The sequence below is a fragment of the Mustela putorius genome, unplaced genomic scaffold (assembly GCF_011764305.1).
Source record: "Mustela putorius furo isolate JIRA1106 unplaced genomic scaffold, ASM1176430v1.1 tig00000151_pilon_pilon_pilon, whole genome shotgun sequence".
In the NCBI taxonomy this organism is placed as follows: Eukaryota; Metazoa; Chordata; class Mammalia; order Carnivora; family Mustelidae; genus Mustela; species Mustela putorius.
In genome coordinates, this window is record NW_025421296.1 from 6,185,209 (window position 1) to 6,202,196 (window position 16,988).

At 42.0% G+C, this 16,988-nt stretch overlaps 1 protein-coding gene across 3 annotated transcripts in view; it reads left to right on the forward strand.

Annotated features, from left to right (window-relative positions):
• ASPH (aspartate beta-hydroxylase) overlaps nucleotides 1-16,988 on the forward strand; it is a 219,549-nt gene that overhangs the window by 149,673 nt on the left and 52,888 nt on the right. For all 3 annotated transcript variants that reach the window (XM_045075744.1, XM_045075745.1, XM_045075746.1), the window contains 2 exons: nucleotides 7,505-7,655; nucleotides 10,255-10,391. In XM_045075744.1, coding sequence (XP_044931679.1) covers nucleotides 7,505-7,655; nucleotides 10,255-10,391 — 288 coding nt within the window. The remainder of the gene's footprint in view (nucleotides 1-7,504; nucleotides 7,656-10,254; nucleotides 10,392-16,988) is intronic.

The window sequence follows — 16,988 nt, forward strand, 5'->3', positions numbered from 1 at the left end:
TTCGACAAAGCAGGAAAGAATGTCCAATGGAAAAAAGACAGCCTCTTTAATAAATGGTGCTGGGAAAATTGGACAGCCACATGCAGAAAAATGAAATTGGACCATTTCCTTACACCACACACAAAAATAGACTCAAAATGGATGAAGGACCTCAATGTACGAAAGGAATCCATCAAAATCCTTGAGGAGAACACGGGCAGCAACCTCTTCGACCTCTGCCACAGCAACATCTTCCTAGGAACAACGCCAAAGGCAAGGGAAGCAAGGGCAAAAATGAACTATTGGGATTTCATCAAGATCAAAAGCTTTTGCACAGCAAAGGAAACAGTTAACAAAATCAAAAGACAACTGACAGAATGGGAGAAGATATTTGCAAACGACATATCAGATAAAGGACTAGTGTCCAGAATCTATAAAGAACTTAGCAAACTCAACACCCAAAGAACAAATAATCCAATCAAGAAATGGGCAGAGGACATGAACAGACATTTCTGCAAAGAAGACATCCAGATGGCGAACAGACACATGAAAAAGTGCTCCATATCACTCGGCATCAGGGAAATACAAATCAAAACCACAATGAGATATCACCTCACACCAGTCAGAATGGCTAAAATCAACAAGTCAGGAAATGACAGATGCTGGCGAGGATGCGGAGAAAGGGGAACCCTCCTACACTGTTGGTGGGAATGCAAGCTGGTGCAGCCACTCTGGAAAACAGCATGGAGGTTCCTCAAAATGTTGAAAATAGAACTGCCCTATGACCCAGCAATTGCACTATTGGGTATTTACCCTAAAGATACAAATGTAGTGATCCAAAGGGGCACATGCACCCGAATGTTTATAGCAGCAATGTCCACAATAGCCAAACTATGGAAAGAACCTAGATGCCCATCAACAGATGAATGGATCAAGAAGATGTGGTATATATACACAATGGAATACTATGCAGCCATCAAAAAAATGAAATCTTGCCATTTGCAACAACATGGATGGAACTAGAGCATATCATGCTTAGCGAAATAAGTCAAGCAGAGAAAGACAACTATCATATGATCTCCCTGATATGAGGAAGTGGTGATGCAACATGGAGGCTTAAGTGGGTAGAAGAAGAATAAATGAAACAAGATGGGATTGGGAGGGAGACAAACCATAAGTGACTCTTAATCTCACAAAACAAACTGAGGGTTGCCGGGGGGAGGGGGTTTGGGAGAAGGGGGTGGGATTATGGACATTGGGGAGGGTATGTGATTTGGTGAGTGCTGTGAAGTGTGTAAACCTGGTGATTCACAGACCTGTACCCCTGGGGATAAAAATATATGTTTATAAAAAATAAAAAATTAAAAAAAAAAGAATTATTAAAAGCAAATATAACCCATCAGTTACTATTTCAAAATAGAAAAAAAATATATATATATATATATGCTTGTCAGTGAGAAGTGCTGAGAACCTGTAAAAAGCAGAGTACCGCCACAGGATGTGTGAGGGAGTTGATATGTGGGCTAGGGTGTTTGGGAGAAGTCTATCGACGAGGTGACATTTGAGCCAGGGCCTGAATAAATATATATAGAAATATATAGTTAAGGATATTATAACATATTAAACATAAATATATTAGATCATCTTGTGTAAAATACGTCATAAAGAAAAGGAGAGCATACCTATTAAGATTTTTCTGGCTGTGAGCTATGAAGCTTGAGGGTGACGGGGCAGACAATGCTTCAGATACGCTGATCAGAAAAGGCCTCTCGGGACGCCTGGGTGGCTCAGTTGGTTGGGCAGCTGCCTTCAGCTCAGGTCATGATCCCAGCGTCCTGGGATCGAGTCCCACATCGGGCTCCATGCTCGGCGGGGAGCTTGCTTCTCCCTCTGCCTCTGCCTGCCTTTCTGTCTGCCTGTGCTCGCTCTCTCTTCCTCTCTCTCTCTCTGATAAATAAATAAAATCTTAAAAAAAAAAAAGAAAGAAAGAAAAGGCCTCTCTACTGAGGTGACGAATGGCTGAAGCGTGACAGGGCAGCTGAAGGAGCTGGGCAGGCAGAGGAAACAATGAGGGCAAAGACCTGATACTGGGAAGTCATGTTGGCATAAGAAACTCAAGAACAGAAAGAAGGGCGTGCTGAGGGAGGGTGACGTGGGACAAGGGGGCCCAGGGCCTCACCGATGATATTCTCTGTGCCCTGAGAAGCCTTGCAGGGTTTCTGCATGGACTTGGCCATCTTGTTTTTTCATAAAGATCGTTTTGGTTCCTCGGCAGGGGATAGATTAAAGGGGCAGCAGTAGAAGCAAGAAGCATAGGGGACGACTGTAGGTGTACGCAGGGAGCACTGGCCTGGACTGTGGCCATGGCTGTGGCGATGGGGAGATGGTGGGGAGGGCTTCCTGTTGGCTTGGGTGTAGGGATCAGAGAAGACAGGACTGGAGTCCTGGGTTTGGGGTTGGGCCAGAGGAGGAGAGAGAGAGCTGGTTGCTCACAGGGAAAAAGGGTAGAGGAACAGGTCTAGGAAGTCAAGAATTCGCTTTTCGCCCTATAAAGTTTGTGATGCCTATTGGACAGTCAAGTGGACATGTCAAGGAGACATTGAATTTTATGAAGTCTGGAATTCAGGACAAAAGCCTGGCCTGATAGACAATGTGTCTGGCAGTGAAGCTCCCACAGCCCAGCCTGGAGGGGTGAGATTCTCAACCCTACTGGGAAACAAAAGGCGCAAAGCTACAGAAATTTTCCAGACGCAGAACCTGACAACACCCTTTGGGGAGAGGTCAGTGCAGTGACTTGTATACAGCACTCACATCGGACCTAACATATCTATGGAAAAACAAACATGTTTTGCTCAGAGCTAAAGGTGGCAACCACTTGTTCCAGATCCTCGAATTCTTCTTATCTCCCTATTAAAAACTTATTAGTTAAATTTTATTAATTAAATTTTAATAAATTTAAAAATCATTTTAATTTTATTATTATTATTTTTTAAAGATTTTATTTATTTATTTGACAGACAGAGGTCAGAAGTAGGCAGAGATGCAGGCAAAGAGAGAGAGGGAGGCAGGCTCCCTACGGAGCAGAGAGCCCGATGTGGGGCTCGATCCCAGGACCTTGGGACCATGACCTGAGCCAAAGACAGAGGCTTTAACCCACTGAGTCACCCAGGCGCCCCTAAATTTTAATAAATTTAGGTTGTGAAAAAGTAACACAAAAACATTTCTCCTATCCATGGTACGGACCAGGGGTAGCAGACAGCAGTTATATCGTGAATTTGGTCAGTAATCCTCCAAAATTGCTAAGCTGCGTTGGTCTTAGGCAAGAGTGAATGTGTTACCAAAAAACCATGCCTGTTCATTTAAGTGATGAGCTTCATTACTAGTATTGGCAGTCATTTGATTAAGAGAACATTTGATTAGTCATTTGATTAGAGAACACTAGAAAGAAAAAAGATTGATGCAAATGTTAACTTAATTGTGACAAAAAGTACTTTGTGCTTTAGAAATTTTTTTTTGTATGTGGTAGTAATTGTGGGGGCCAAAGTCCAAATAAATGTGGTGCTGTCACCCAAGGTGATTGCTGGATTTATATCCTTATTTAACTGTAGGAATTTGAGAGCTAGGCCTAAGGCAAAATTTTTATCTCTAAACTATTGTGCTACAAGGTGTTATTGATATTAATGTTAATGTGGCATAAAGCAAAATTTAGGCATGGTAAATTAAATTTTAAAAGAGTAATTTAAAAGAAATTGTAAATGCATAGAAATTTTAAAAATCAGAGTTCAAAAGAAGCTGGATTTTATAGGGAGGAAGAAATGATGACTTTTCCATCCTTTGTTTGCACATCACACAATTACACTGGAATATCCCAACAAATTTTTTTAAATACCCCAACAAACTTGTAAAATGTAGCAACATTAAGTTAAATATGATCTATAATTCTGAAGCATCACTGATACTGTCTGATTCCTTGGATCACCGTGAAAATCAATTCTGACCAAATTCCCTGAACATCAGATACAACATCTTAAATCGTAAATTCAATTCACTTTATTATCTTCACAAACCATTAATGCCTCTGAGGCAGAAAATGACACATCTCCTAGGAAGTTTGGATGGTTTAATTAGTTCAAGTCAACAGAAGGCTTTGTGGTGTTAACATCCTGGAACAAATGTTCAGTTTCTGCCCAAATCATTTTATGTACAGGTGCTAAACTGATAATGATCAATCTATATGATTTTGATTTTCAAAGCCAAGTCTATTACTTTCATTCAAAAGAATTTAAGATGGAGATGTCATTTTTAATACCAAGATTTTCCCAATTCTGGAAGTTGTAAAATGTTTTTACTTTGTTAAAATAAAGAAATTTGAGATGCCAGGAATGGAGGAAACAAAGTATATAAATTGTATCATCTTCCTCTCTTTTTAGATTGGGTTTAGCTTGATACTCTGATTTCTTTAAGGAAGGATTACCTTGGTAGACATTTGTCCTCGCAGTAACCTTGACCTGACCCTCCAGATCCAGGCTCTATTTGGTAGATACCCAAAGCCAGGACTCCAGCTTGAAGAGGGTGAACTATGTGGTCTCAAAGGGCTATCCCAGTTCCAGGACTCCATCACTCTCAGACGTCATCTATGAATAATCATGTTTTGGAGAGTAACTCACCATAGCCAAACTCACAAGAAACTGATGCCTGAACAGAAAAGCCAGCATATGAATATACCGAAGGCCAGAGGGGCAGGATGGCCAGTGTGAGTCATTAACCTTGAACTCTTTCTCCTGGCAGATAAGTCTATAATGGAGACAGCCCATTTACAGATATGAACAGATAGCGGTATACTCTGAAGCTTTTTTCTATCAAGCAAGGGTAAATTGCCCTTTTTCAATCCAGAGATTTTTGTCTTAACACTTTTCCTTTATTATAAGTCTGTCCACTTCTCTCTTTCTCTCTGCTTCAGTCCTAGCCCTCATCATCTGGTGTAACTTACCTGATCAGTCCACATAACAGGTTATTTCTTTGAGGTGTTATTTTCTGACAAGCTCTCTGCAGATATTAACAATTTATGCTGAATCTTACTAGTTTTTGCTTTGGGATCAGGGAGGAATGTCTCATTTTCTTACCATGCCCTCAAATTGTGGAGCTATGCTTTACTCTGGTTCTTCAGGAAGCTGTATATATTGACTGCTGCACACCCTTTATTTTAAACAGCTGAACATGTTAGGAGAAATGTGTATTAGGAGAAAAACATTTTATATGCGACTTCTAGCCTCTAACTGGTATCATTTTTCCTCAAGTGGTAATCTTCAAATTATAGTTTACTAAATCGGGTGAGATTTTGACCACCATTTTACACATTCCCCTCTTTATCACTGTAGCATTTCACTCCCCATTTTCAATCTCCTGCAAAGAATCTTGCTTATTTCTTGGAGAAAATAAAAGTATCCAGAGAGAACTTCCATGTGCTCCCGCTACAGCACTGAGGGCCCACCTCCACCTGTTGCCCTGTGCTCTGCCTTCCCACCTGTTAGCGGGGATGAACAGTTCCAGCCCCCTTTCCCATCCTCTCCCACCTGCTGAAGGAAAGCATGCTGATTTTTGTGGCTTCTTCTGTATCATCACATTTTCCCTCTCTACTGACTCTTTTGTATCAGCTTTGAAGCATGCTGTTATATTTCGCATTGGTAACAGAAACAAATCCCTCTCCCTGATCTCCACATTCCCCTCCATCTACTGGCTCATTTCTCTGCTTCCCTTTGAGGGTTGTCTGCACCTCCTTCCCTCCTGGTTTCCTCTGGTCCTGCTCCATCCTCTTACGGGTCCCCAGTTGTCCCATATGTCCCAGATGGTCAGGGCCATCAGAGGTGCCACATTGCCCAATCCAGCCAAGATGTTCAACCTGGTGTCCCTTCTAACATGACGGATCACTCCCTCTTGAAACCTTTTGTCCCCTAACCTCCAGAACACTTTCTTGTGGTTATTTTCTTCTTACCTTACTCAGTCCTTTATGCAGATCCTCTCCAGTCTTTCTGACTTCTTTCCTGAACCACAAATGCATATATGTACCTTTCTATCCAGCATCTGCACTTGGGTACCTAATGGGTGTTGGGTTTAATATGTCCAGAACGGAACTCCTGATTCTGAATGCCTACAAACCTGTTACTGCCCTGTCCTCCCGTTCTCGGGATGGCAGTTCCCCCTGGGTATCGCTCAAGCCAAAACCCTTGAATTTTTCCTTGACCTCTCTCCCTCCCTTTCTGTCGCATTTCTGCCCACCTGCAAACCTGCTGGCTCTGACCTTCAAAATGTATCTGTAATCTCCCTACCTCCTACCGCCTCATTCTTACCACCGTGGTCCAAACCATCCTCATCACTGGGTCTGGGGTCCTGCTAGAGCACCATATCTGGCCGCTGTGCTCATCCACAGCCCTTTCAGTCTGGTCTCCCTCCCACTACAGGTGTGATCCACTCCACATACAACAGATCATGTCAAAAACTCCCGGTGTCGGGGCGCCCGGGTGGCTCACTGGGTTAAGTGTCTGCCTTCAGCACAGGTCATGATCTCAGGGTCCTGGGATTGACCCCCGCATCAGGCTCTCTGCTCAGCCTCTCTGCCTACTCTCTGCCTGCCTCTCTGCCTACTTGTAACCTCTTTCTGTTTGTCAAATAAATAAATAAAATCTTAAATTTAAAAAAATAATAAAACCAACAACCTGGTGTCTTTCCATCTCATGTCGTGGCAGTCTAGTGGACTTGGCAATGGCTTACCACGTTCTTCATTACCCGACCACCGCTCCTTCGCCAGCCCCCTCCTTGCCGCCCATCTTGCACCCGCCTATCCTCTCCCCCTCACTTCCCCACCCAGGGCCTCGCTCTTGCTATATTCTCTGCCTTGGAAGCTCTTCCCCAGATAGCCTCATGCCTCACTCCCTCTCTTCTTTCAGTTCATTCCTGGTCAGCCTGCCTGAACTAACTCTTCCTACTGCCCCACCGTCGGCACTCCGAAGCCTGCTTTGTTTTTGGTCCCCAGCACTCGTGGCCACCAGACACATAGTACTTTGATTTGTATATCGTCTTTCTCTTCGTAATGAAGCAGAATGAAAAAAGAGCTTTATTTGTTTTGTTTACTTTGCCTGCCACGTAGCTCCTGGATTATAGTTGTTGAATGAATGCGTGAACATGCAGACAAACTGCCGAGAAACACGAAGTCCGGACTGGAGCCCTGTCTTTGAAATATGAATGTGAAGCATGATACATATCTCTGTCAACCCAGCATACATTAATTATTCCTCCTTTTATATTTTTTTCTCATCTGTAGCTTGGTAGCTGACTGGTCTTCATGTTATTGAGATAGCACGTTGCGTCGCTTTTCTCTGTCTGCTTTTTAATCTCTTGATAAAGAGTTTTTAATCTGTCTCAAAATGCTTTTCCCGCATGTCCAGAAATTGACATTACATGTATATTTTGGATGATTACAAATACAGCCTGTCATGGGACACTTACCCATTGTGGGGACTTCCTCTAGTGTGAAGACGATCTGGCTGAGAAAAGAAGGAGCAACGAGGTGCTGCGTGGGGCCATCGAAACCTACCAGGAGGTGGCCAGCCTGCCTGATGTCCCCACAGACTTGCTGAAGCTGACCTTGAAGCGGCGCTCAGACAGACAGCAGTTTCTGGGTAAGACAATAAGAGTTAGTTCAGCCCCAAATGCCGTGCTCTGTGCTCTTAGAAGAGCTTAGCTACCTAGGAGGGAACCTGAGTTTCATAACTACTTTCAGGTAATTTACGCGAATGGATCCTAGACAGAAATGGTCCTGACCTTAATACTTACAGAGATGCAGATGGTATTTCACCACCTTTCCCCACTACCCTCCTACCCACCGATTTTAAAGCTGATGTAGATGGGATGCTGGGAGGTTGGATAATTTGCCTAAGGAATCACAGCTAATAAATTAATGGGTCTGGGATCAAAACTCTTCCTGCTGTGCCAGACTCTTTTCTCTCTTAACAATAACAGATCTATTCATGGGTGTTGAGATTATCAATGGAACAATTTTTCTGTTTTCTTGGCTTTTAAAAAAGATTTCATTTATTTATTTGACAAGAGATTGAGAGAGAGCACAAGTAGGCAGAGGGGCAGGCAGAGGGAAAGAGAGAAGCAGGCTCCCCCTGAGCAGGGAGCCCAACGTGGAGCTTGATCCCAGGACCCTGGGATCATGACCTGAGCTAAAGGTAGCTGCTTAACTGACTAAGCCACCCAGATGCCCCTGTAGAACAGTTTTTATAAAAGATGGAATATTAGAAGTTCCAGACACTAAAAATTTTGCCTATAAAGTTTGACTCTAGACCAAGGAAAATGATAGGGGAAAAGCCTTTTAAAATCTCTAAGTAAATTTGCCACTGCTTTGCAAAGAGCAGCATAGAGCATCCTCCTCTCGGACCAAAGTGCCGGGGCCAAAGGCAAGTAAGACTAGCTCGGACCTAACTTCATTATGACCAGGCTTCTGATTCTCTTCCACCTAACTTGTCATCAGGAAACCAGATGGAAGCGTCTAGGCCAGGTGTTACCTATCAGGCGGGTGCTAGTGGCCTGATACGTTACATGAACAGTCATTGATGCCACTAGGAGAGGCTCATCTAAGTGATACCAGAGGCCAACTGACCCTGTTACCAGTTTCCTGAGGGCTAGGATTAAGAGTACTTGTGTCACTTTGGTAAATGACCTAAGTCTGATAGGAGTAGAACCCAAGGGATGATTAGAAACTAGAAGAAAGAGTCCATTAAATTTCTATGCAAATGGACTAGTCCAGAAGAAGGAAAACATACAGCACCCACAGGATGGGAAAGGCAAGGTTGGGACTCAGTGGAGGCAGTTGCCTCGGGTACAAAATTAGTAGCACTGAGCTTTCCTCTTGCCTCAGGCTCCAATATGCCTTGGTTAAACTCTGTTTACTCATTCTGTCCTTCAAATTTTGATATTTTGTCCATTGTGGATTTTTTACATTAATTTTGATTTTTAGAAAGAATGTATAAAAACATCACGCCTCTGGATGACTGAATTTTTGGCAGCCTCATAAACTTTGCATTGAGCACCTCACTTGCCTCCCCTTATTCCTGGCCCTGGGGAAAGAATCTACTAATACCTCTAACCCCCTTCTGCAACCATCTTGAATATAGTCTCATCTTCCTCCAAATGAGAATGAGGCAAGTTCATAAGAAGAGGTTGTATAAGGAAGGGATTGTAGGAAGAAGATTTTATTGAAGGTGACAAGGGGGTGAAGTTTACTCCCAGAAGAGCAGGGCTGCATGATGCAGAGTAAAGGAGACAGGAAGGGCAGCTGGAGGGATGTTTACCCAGACCTTTGCAATGGTTAATAAGGGAAATACAGGAGCAGAGAAAAAAGTATGAACTAAGTTGGCCAGATGAGGGGGAAGGGAATGTATAGAAAAGTAAAGTCAGATTTGTGCGTGAGGGGATAAATCACCAAGCTAACCAATCCAAAATCGGCTAGTAATGGGAAGAAGGCCGTGGAATAAGCTGGGTGGTGTTTTATGCCAGGTAGTTGTATCTGTTAGCAGGACCCACAACTGTATGAGCTTATTGATAGTCCTATCATACTCTTGGCTAATACTTAGTTTGTGGGCAGCTGAACCCTTTAGGGAAGTTATCTTATCATGTATACTGGTCTTATTTTGCACATTTTCCCATATTCAATTTATTTTCAACTGTGGTGAGGAGGAATGACAGTTGGCCCCAGAAATTTTAAGTTTCCATCACATAGCCTTAAAACTTGACAGAGGCTGGGGTGTTCATGATTCCTATTGTGCATAGCATCCTATCATCCACCAGAGGGTCCCATAATACCAGCTGATGTCTTCTTGCTCCTCGACTAGGTCATTCATTCATTACCTGGAGATGAAGACACTTAATTGGAACTAGCATGAGGGATATACCCCAGTGCCTTTTTTCAAGTTTCACAGAGGGTGCTACACCCAAAATCCTTTAGGCTTTTTATTTTCTCTCTATTCATAAAATCAAAATTAATTGTAACAAACCAAAGATAACCCAGTGAAACAGTTTGTTTGTTTGTTTTTTAACAAGGAATTGATAAAACTTTTCAAAGAGGGCATTTGACATAAGAAGATAAATGTTGGTGAACTCAGAAAATGATAGTCTCTCGTGTCTCTTGTGCTTTGTAGACTCAATACGAAGATGACCAGGATCTGCTTTTATTTCTGTTGAGTTTCTTTTTTTTTCCTCTTCACACCAAATCAGGTCACATGAGAGGCTCCCTGATTACCCTACAGAAGTTAGTTCAGCTGTTTCCTGATGATATGTCTTTAAAGAACGACCTTGGAGTGGGGTATCTCTTGATAGGTGATAATCACAACGCTCAGAAGGTCTACGAAGAGGTAAGCAGAGAGCAGTCTGCTGTTCACCACATCCCGTTGTTTTGAGCATGAAGTGTTGTTTTTTTTTTTTTTTTAAGATTTTATTTATTCATTTGACAGACAGAGATCACAAGTAGGCAGAAAGGCAGGTAGAGAGAGAGGAAGGGAAGCAGGCTCCCTGTTGTGCAGAGAGCCCGATGTGGGGCTCGATCCCAGGACTCTGGGATCATGACCTGAGCTGAAGGCAGAGGCTTTAACCCACTGAGCCACCCAGGTGCCCCTTGAGCGTGAAGTTTTAATGTCACCGGTGAATTGCATTTATTACACCCAACCTCTCGCTTTCTTCACTTTAAATTCAGTTAAAGAGAACATAAGTATTAGTCTAGTTGACATTCTAAATTTTGTCTCCATCTCTTAAATTTTGCCCTAATCGGAAAATTTTAAATTTTAGTTAACACCTGGCACCACAAAACCTTCAACTTACTATTGTGATAGTTTTTTTAAAATAAATTTTAAAGATTTTATTTTTATTTATTTTAGAGAGAGAGAGAAAGAGAGCTGTGCACACACGTGCATGCGCATGGAAGGGCAGAGAGGGCGGGGGAGGACAAGCAGACTTGCTGCTGAGTGCAGAGCCTGATGTGGGGCTCAGTCTCAGGACCCCGAGATCATGACCTGAGCTGAAATCAAGAGTCCACGCTTAACTGACTGAGCCACCCCAACACTCCTATAATTGTGATGGTTACAAAACTTCATATTTATCAGTCCATAAACACCTTTTCAAAGAGTGTGCTTCATGATAGGAAGTAGAACTCAGTTTTTCCATAAATGGAAAAACTGCCCACCTTTTTCCTTTTTTTCAGCAAAAGTCCAGTCTAAGAAACTATGGAGAAGGAGACTTTCAAGCATGTGGAGTAAATTACTCAAGTCTTGGAGAGCAGTAACTCTTTGATCCTCTAGCAGGGATGTCTTTGAAAGGATTTCTACTTTAGAAAGGCTATTTTAATAGATAACCTCCAAGTTACAAATAACTATAAATCTAGGAAACTTGTGTCTCCTTCCAGTAATGAGAAAATTCATTTGGCATAGAATAAACAGGATACCCAGTGAACTTCAAAGGTAGAGAAAGTTAATGCCTCCATAAAAGAAAGGGGAACACATTTACCTGTTACTCTTTAATTTAGATGTTTTGGTCAGTGGTTTTCAGGCTGGCGTATTTTACATCAAAATGCTACTACTCAGTGATAGCCAGTGTGATTCCTTCTGGTTTAAAAATGCTGTCACTCACAGAGGGGTGAGGTTTTCTTTTTTTTTAATCTTATTTTTATGGTTCTGGAAACTTAATTGAAAATCATCAGATTTCAGAACAATTTTCTCTTCACCCTTGTCATAATTTTCATATTTTCTCAGAGAATAAAAAGGAGACTTGTGTGTTTTATACCATGTCTAATATCTACATAAAGTAGATTGATCCTGCAGTGTTGAAAATGTGTATACTTCACTGAAGTGCTTGTTCCAGGTCATAAAAGAAGTCCAGGTGGGGTGATGTAGTTGCTGATGGCCAAAATCTAACCCTTAGTGCCCTGTCTTGCAAAGGTGGTTTAAGCGAAATAATTATGTGTCTCACAGTTCAGGATCATGTGAATCTGAGTTGGCCAACTGTATCAGATACACCCATTATTCTGCCACTTTCTAAAGCCTCAGAGATGAAATTGTAGACATTCCTCCCTCTCTCTTTTCCTTCCTTCCTTCCCTCTCTCCCTCCCTCCAAAAAACATGATTGAGTGTTGACTGGATACCAAGCACATTGGAAGTGAGGGCAGGATCTGAAAGCATACTGGGTTCTCCCTTCCACTATGGATTTGTCCTTCCTCAACCTCTCAGAACGTTCCTTGAATATATTTACTGTTTTTACCTGATAATAGATCTCGGATATGTGAAATATTTTAATTCATCTTGAAACATAAAATTTATCTGTTGTACTTTCTATGTTTGAAAGCATAATCTCCTCTGACTAAGCATAACAAGATGCAGAAAATCTCAAATAGGGCCATATTATACATTCAAGTGGGTTTCTTTTTAAAGAGCGTGAATTGAAAACATGTGTGGGATCTGCCTTTTATTCCTCCTTCCACTTCTAATAAGCCATATTTAAGGCATTCTCTGTCCTTAACTGAAGTTTATCCTGATAGGTCTATGTCTCAAAGATCATTTTCAGAAAGCAATTGATACTGTAATTTCCTACTTTCCTTCATGTTGATAAATTATAAAAATCATTAGGGGCGCCTGGATGGCTCATGGGTTGAGCATCTGACTCTTGATTTCGGCCCAGGTCATGAGCTCAGGTCCTGAGATTGAACCCTGAGCGGGCTTCTTACTCAGTGGTGAGTCGGCTAGAGATTCTCGCTCTCCCTCTCTCTCTGCCCCTCCCAGCGAGCCCCTCCCAGGCTCGCTCTCTCTCTCTCACTCTCACTCTCTCTCTCTCAAATACATAAATCTTCTTTCAAAATAAATAAATAAATAAAAATAAATCCTTATTGTTTCCCTTCCTGGGACTTTTGTCTGTTTCTTTTGCTGCTTTAAGTTTCAGCAAGATTGGCTGATAGTGGTTTGAAGCAGATCGCTGACAACTATGGTTTGGGAGGTGCTCCGTGTCCCCCTTTCCATTTGCAGCAGGACGAGTGACCCACGCCACCCATGCTCTAGAGTCCAGCATATTCCTGATTTTTCCCTCCATTCACTCCTCACCTGTCAACATGTGTTTACTGAAACCCACACACACTAGTTGGGAAATGGTAGTTAAGGAAATAAATATTTGCTGAGCCCTCATGGAGTTTCAGCCTAATACCAATTCACAAATTTCTGTTAATTTTCCCTTCTGCGTATCTTTCATATCCCTCCCTTTTTAACCCCAGCGCTCACGTCTCTTGCCTAAACTAGGGTAGATTTATCCTGTGCAGGCTTGCTGTCCTCCAGCCTTCCTCAACATAAAACACAAATCTGACCATCCCACACTGGGCTTCAACTCCAGTGGTCTTCAGACATGTTCGGCTGTGTACCCTTCCAGTAAAACGTGCTCCCGCAAATACCTGCGATATGTATGTTAAGTATGTATTGCGTTTCTTTTAAATACTTTTACATTTCATTTAATGGGGAAAAAAAAAAGAAAACCTAGTCGCTTAAAAATCCCTATTTTCTTTACTGATTTAAACTTTTTAAAATTCTCTCTTCTGACTACCACATTTAAGAGAAGCTTAATACAGATAACAAGGAAAGCAGAGATTAGCACAAAAGCCAGAAATCACTGGCAGCCTCATTCTCATATACAGACTACCATGATAAACACGTGGTATGTGTCCTTCTGGTCGCTTCCATACACAGCACACTTTTCTTTTTCCATTAAATTGGTATGTATTAATCATATCATCACAAGAGTTTTATAAATGAATTAAAATTCTTCTAGAACATAATTTTTAGCAACTGCCAAGCATTGTATCTTAGGGACGTATCATCACTAATAAACCACTAATATCAGATAGATTATTTCTAATTACTTTGTTGTAATAGACAATGCCATGGTGAACATCCTTGTTCATATATCTTTATACAATTTTTATTAAAATAGATTCATCACACAATATTAGTTTCAGATGTACAACATAGTGATTCAACAACCTGATACTATACGTTGTGCTTACCAAATGTAACTGCCATCTGTCACCGTACAACACTATTACAGTACCATTGGCTATGTTCCTTATGCTGTCCCTTTCATCTGGGTGACTTACTCTTTCCATAATGGGAACTTTACCTCCCCTCACCTTTGGCCATTTTGCCCATTCCCATAGCTCTGTCCCATGTGGCAACCATCAATCTATTCTGCATCTGTTTCTGCTTTTTTTGTTTGTTTTGTTTTTCAGATTCAACATAGAAGTGAAACCGTATGGCATTTTTCTTTTTCTGTCTGACTAATATCACTTGACATAATACTGTCTAGGTCCAGCCATGTCATTCTTTCTCATTCTTTTTTATGGCCGAGTAATGTTCCATTGTGTATGTATGCCATATCATCTGTATGCATTCCTCTATCAGTGGACACTTAGACTGCTTCCATGGTTTGGCTACCGCAAATAAGCCTGCAGTAAACATAAGGGGGCAAATATCTTTTTGGATCAGTGTTTTCATTTTCTTTGTCTTAAATACCCAGTAGTATCCAGCACTGAAACTACTGGATCATGTGTTTTTTGTTTTTTGTTTTTTGTTTTTTAAAGGATATTTTGATAATATTTATGTGCAGTACTTTTTGTGATTATATGACTTTTGGTTTTTTGCTGGCATTGTATCATGCAGAGAGTTTGTACTGGAAGCCGAATTGTCAGCTATACCAGTTTTTTGTGGTGGTCTCTGCTGTGTGCTTGTATAGAGACAGAATCCGTATCATATTAATATTAATCTCAATTTGATCTTCTTAGAAATTTTATAAAGCCACTTGTCATATCGAGAGGCTCTGTTGATTACCACTAGTTAATAAAACCCACACATTCATTGTGCATCTACGTGTAAACTGTGAGAAGCACAGGACCTTTTGTGATTTGCCTCCTGCCCCCTTTTCCTGGTCTCATTCCCTTTTGCTTCTCCTCGTCCATTATTTATTTATTTATTTTTAAGGATTTTATTTATTTATTTGACAGAGGAAGAGACAGTGAGAGAGGGAACACAAGCAGAGGGAGCAGAAGAGGGGGAAGCAGCCTTCCCACCGAGCAGGGAGCCTGATGCGGGGCTCGATCCCAGGACCCTGGGATCCGGACCTGAGCCAAAGGCAGATGCTTAACGACTGAGCCATCCTGGCACCCCTGGTTCATTATTTTTTTTTTCTCTCTTCTCCTGTGCCTTGAATACCTCCTCCCCAACAATCCCCCATCTTCCCTTGGCCTGGTGAACTCCTATTTATCCCTAAACCCCTTTCAGACCTTGCGTTTGCCATACCAACCCTAGAGCAAGCCAGGTGCTCCTCCTCTTTACCGCCACTTGCCTTGTGCCCATCGCCGTGGCTGCACTCACCATTTTGTATGACCACTGTCTGCTTGTGAATCTGTCTTCCTCCCATGACTGAGACATACCTTGAGAAAAGACAGTGTATCTCGCTTATATGTCCAGACCCTAGAAGAGCTCTGTGTATTCTAAAATATCTGGCAAAGGAATACATGTGTTAATTACTTGAGAGGGTGATTGTCATCTGTGTAGCTGCAATCATTGCAGTTCAATTCCAGAAGTATTTATTGTGCTCTTGTTCAGCGTCAAGCTCGATAACAGGTGCTTGGAAGGTGAAGAAGAAGCAGGGTCTGTGCTTGCAGAAATCTGGTTGGGAGGAAAGCCCAACGTGTACTCATCTATTCAATTACTATAGCTTTCTGGATGACCTGCCATGTGCTGGGCACTGTTCTAAGCATTGGGTGATCAGCAGTGAGTGCAATAGACAAAATCCCCGCACACCTTACATCTTAGTGGGAAAAAATAAAAGATTAACAAGTCAAATGGTGATGAGCACTATGAAGAAGGGGAATCAGGATAAAGAAGTCAAAAGAGTGACTAATGCACAAGGGATTCATTCTGTTCTATAGGGAATGGTTGGGGGTTGGTTCACCAAGATAGTGACCTCTGAGCAAAGACTTCATGCAGGTGAGGGAGTGAGCCATTCTGATATCTGAGAGAAGAGTATTTGAGGCAAAGGAGTACTGCACATGCAAAGGTCCTGAGGCAGGGGTGCCTTTGACTTGCTGTGCAGGAGCAAGGAATCTAGGGCTCCTCAGGGTGGCTGGAAGTGGGGGTCAGGGCCTTAAGAGAGGAACCCAAAGAAGTAGAGAGGCCCAGCTCAAAGGAGGCCCAGAAGACTGTCCTTAGAATTGGTCTTTTACTCTGATTGAAATGGAACCCATCTGGTTCTGAACAGAGGAAGGGTGGGGTTTAACAGAGTACTTAGTGTGCTCATTCAGGGTCCCCTCTGGAGAAAGGGCTACAGGAGAGCCACTCTGGGGGTGGAGAAGGTCTGCGGTTAGGAGGCTTGTGTGAAGACACAGGGGAGAGGTAACCAGATGGGGACCAGGGGGCAGTGGTGAATATAGTGGCAGGGACATGATTCTGAATATTTCTCGAAGGGAATGTTGACTAGATTTGTGAATGGATGAGGTGCAGGACCACATACAAACTGAAAAATTCTGAAGTATCAATCGTGTGCACTGTGGACTCTTGGAGGGGAGGGGGGTCCGCTCTCCCAAACACTTGGTCATGTATAAGGAGCCTGTGGTGGCTGCCACTGTCTTGTCCCACTCAGGCTGATGGATGACGAGAAGCTCCAGGATATTCAGGATATCCATTTTTACATTCACTCAGCTCGAATCTTCACCCTTCACTTTTGTTCCATGCATGAGTTTGTCTTTGTGGCTTTACAAGTTGAAAGTTGTTTTGATTTCTCACTGCTCATATTGAATTTAAAGGCATTCTACATAATTTATCTTTAATTATAATAAATGGATATTATAATAAACAGTGATTTGATTTATATTAAATATTTACTTGGGTTTTATCACAGAATATTAGATTTGCTCATCAGTTTATCTT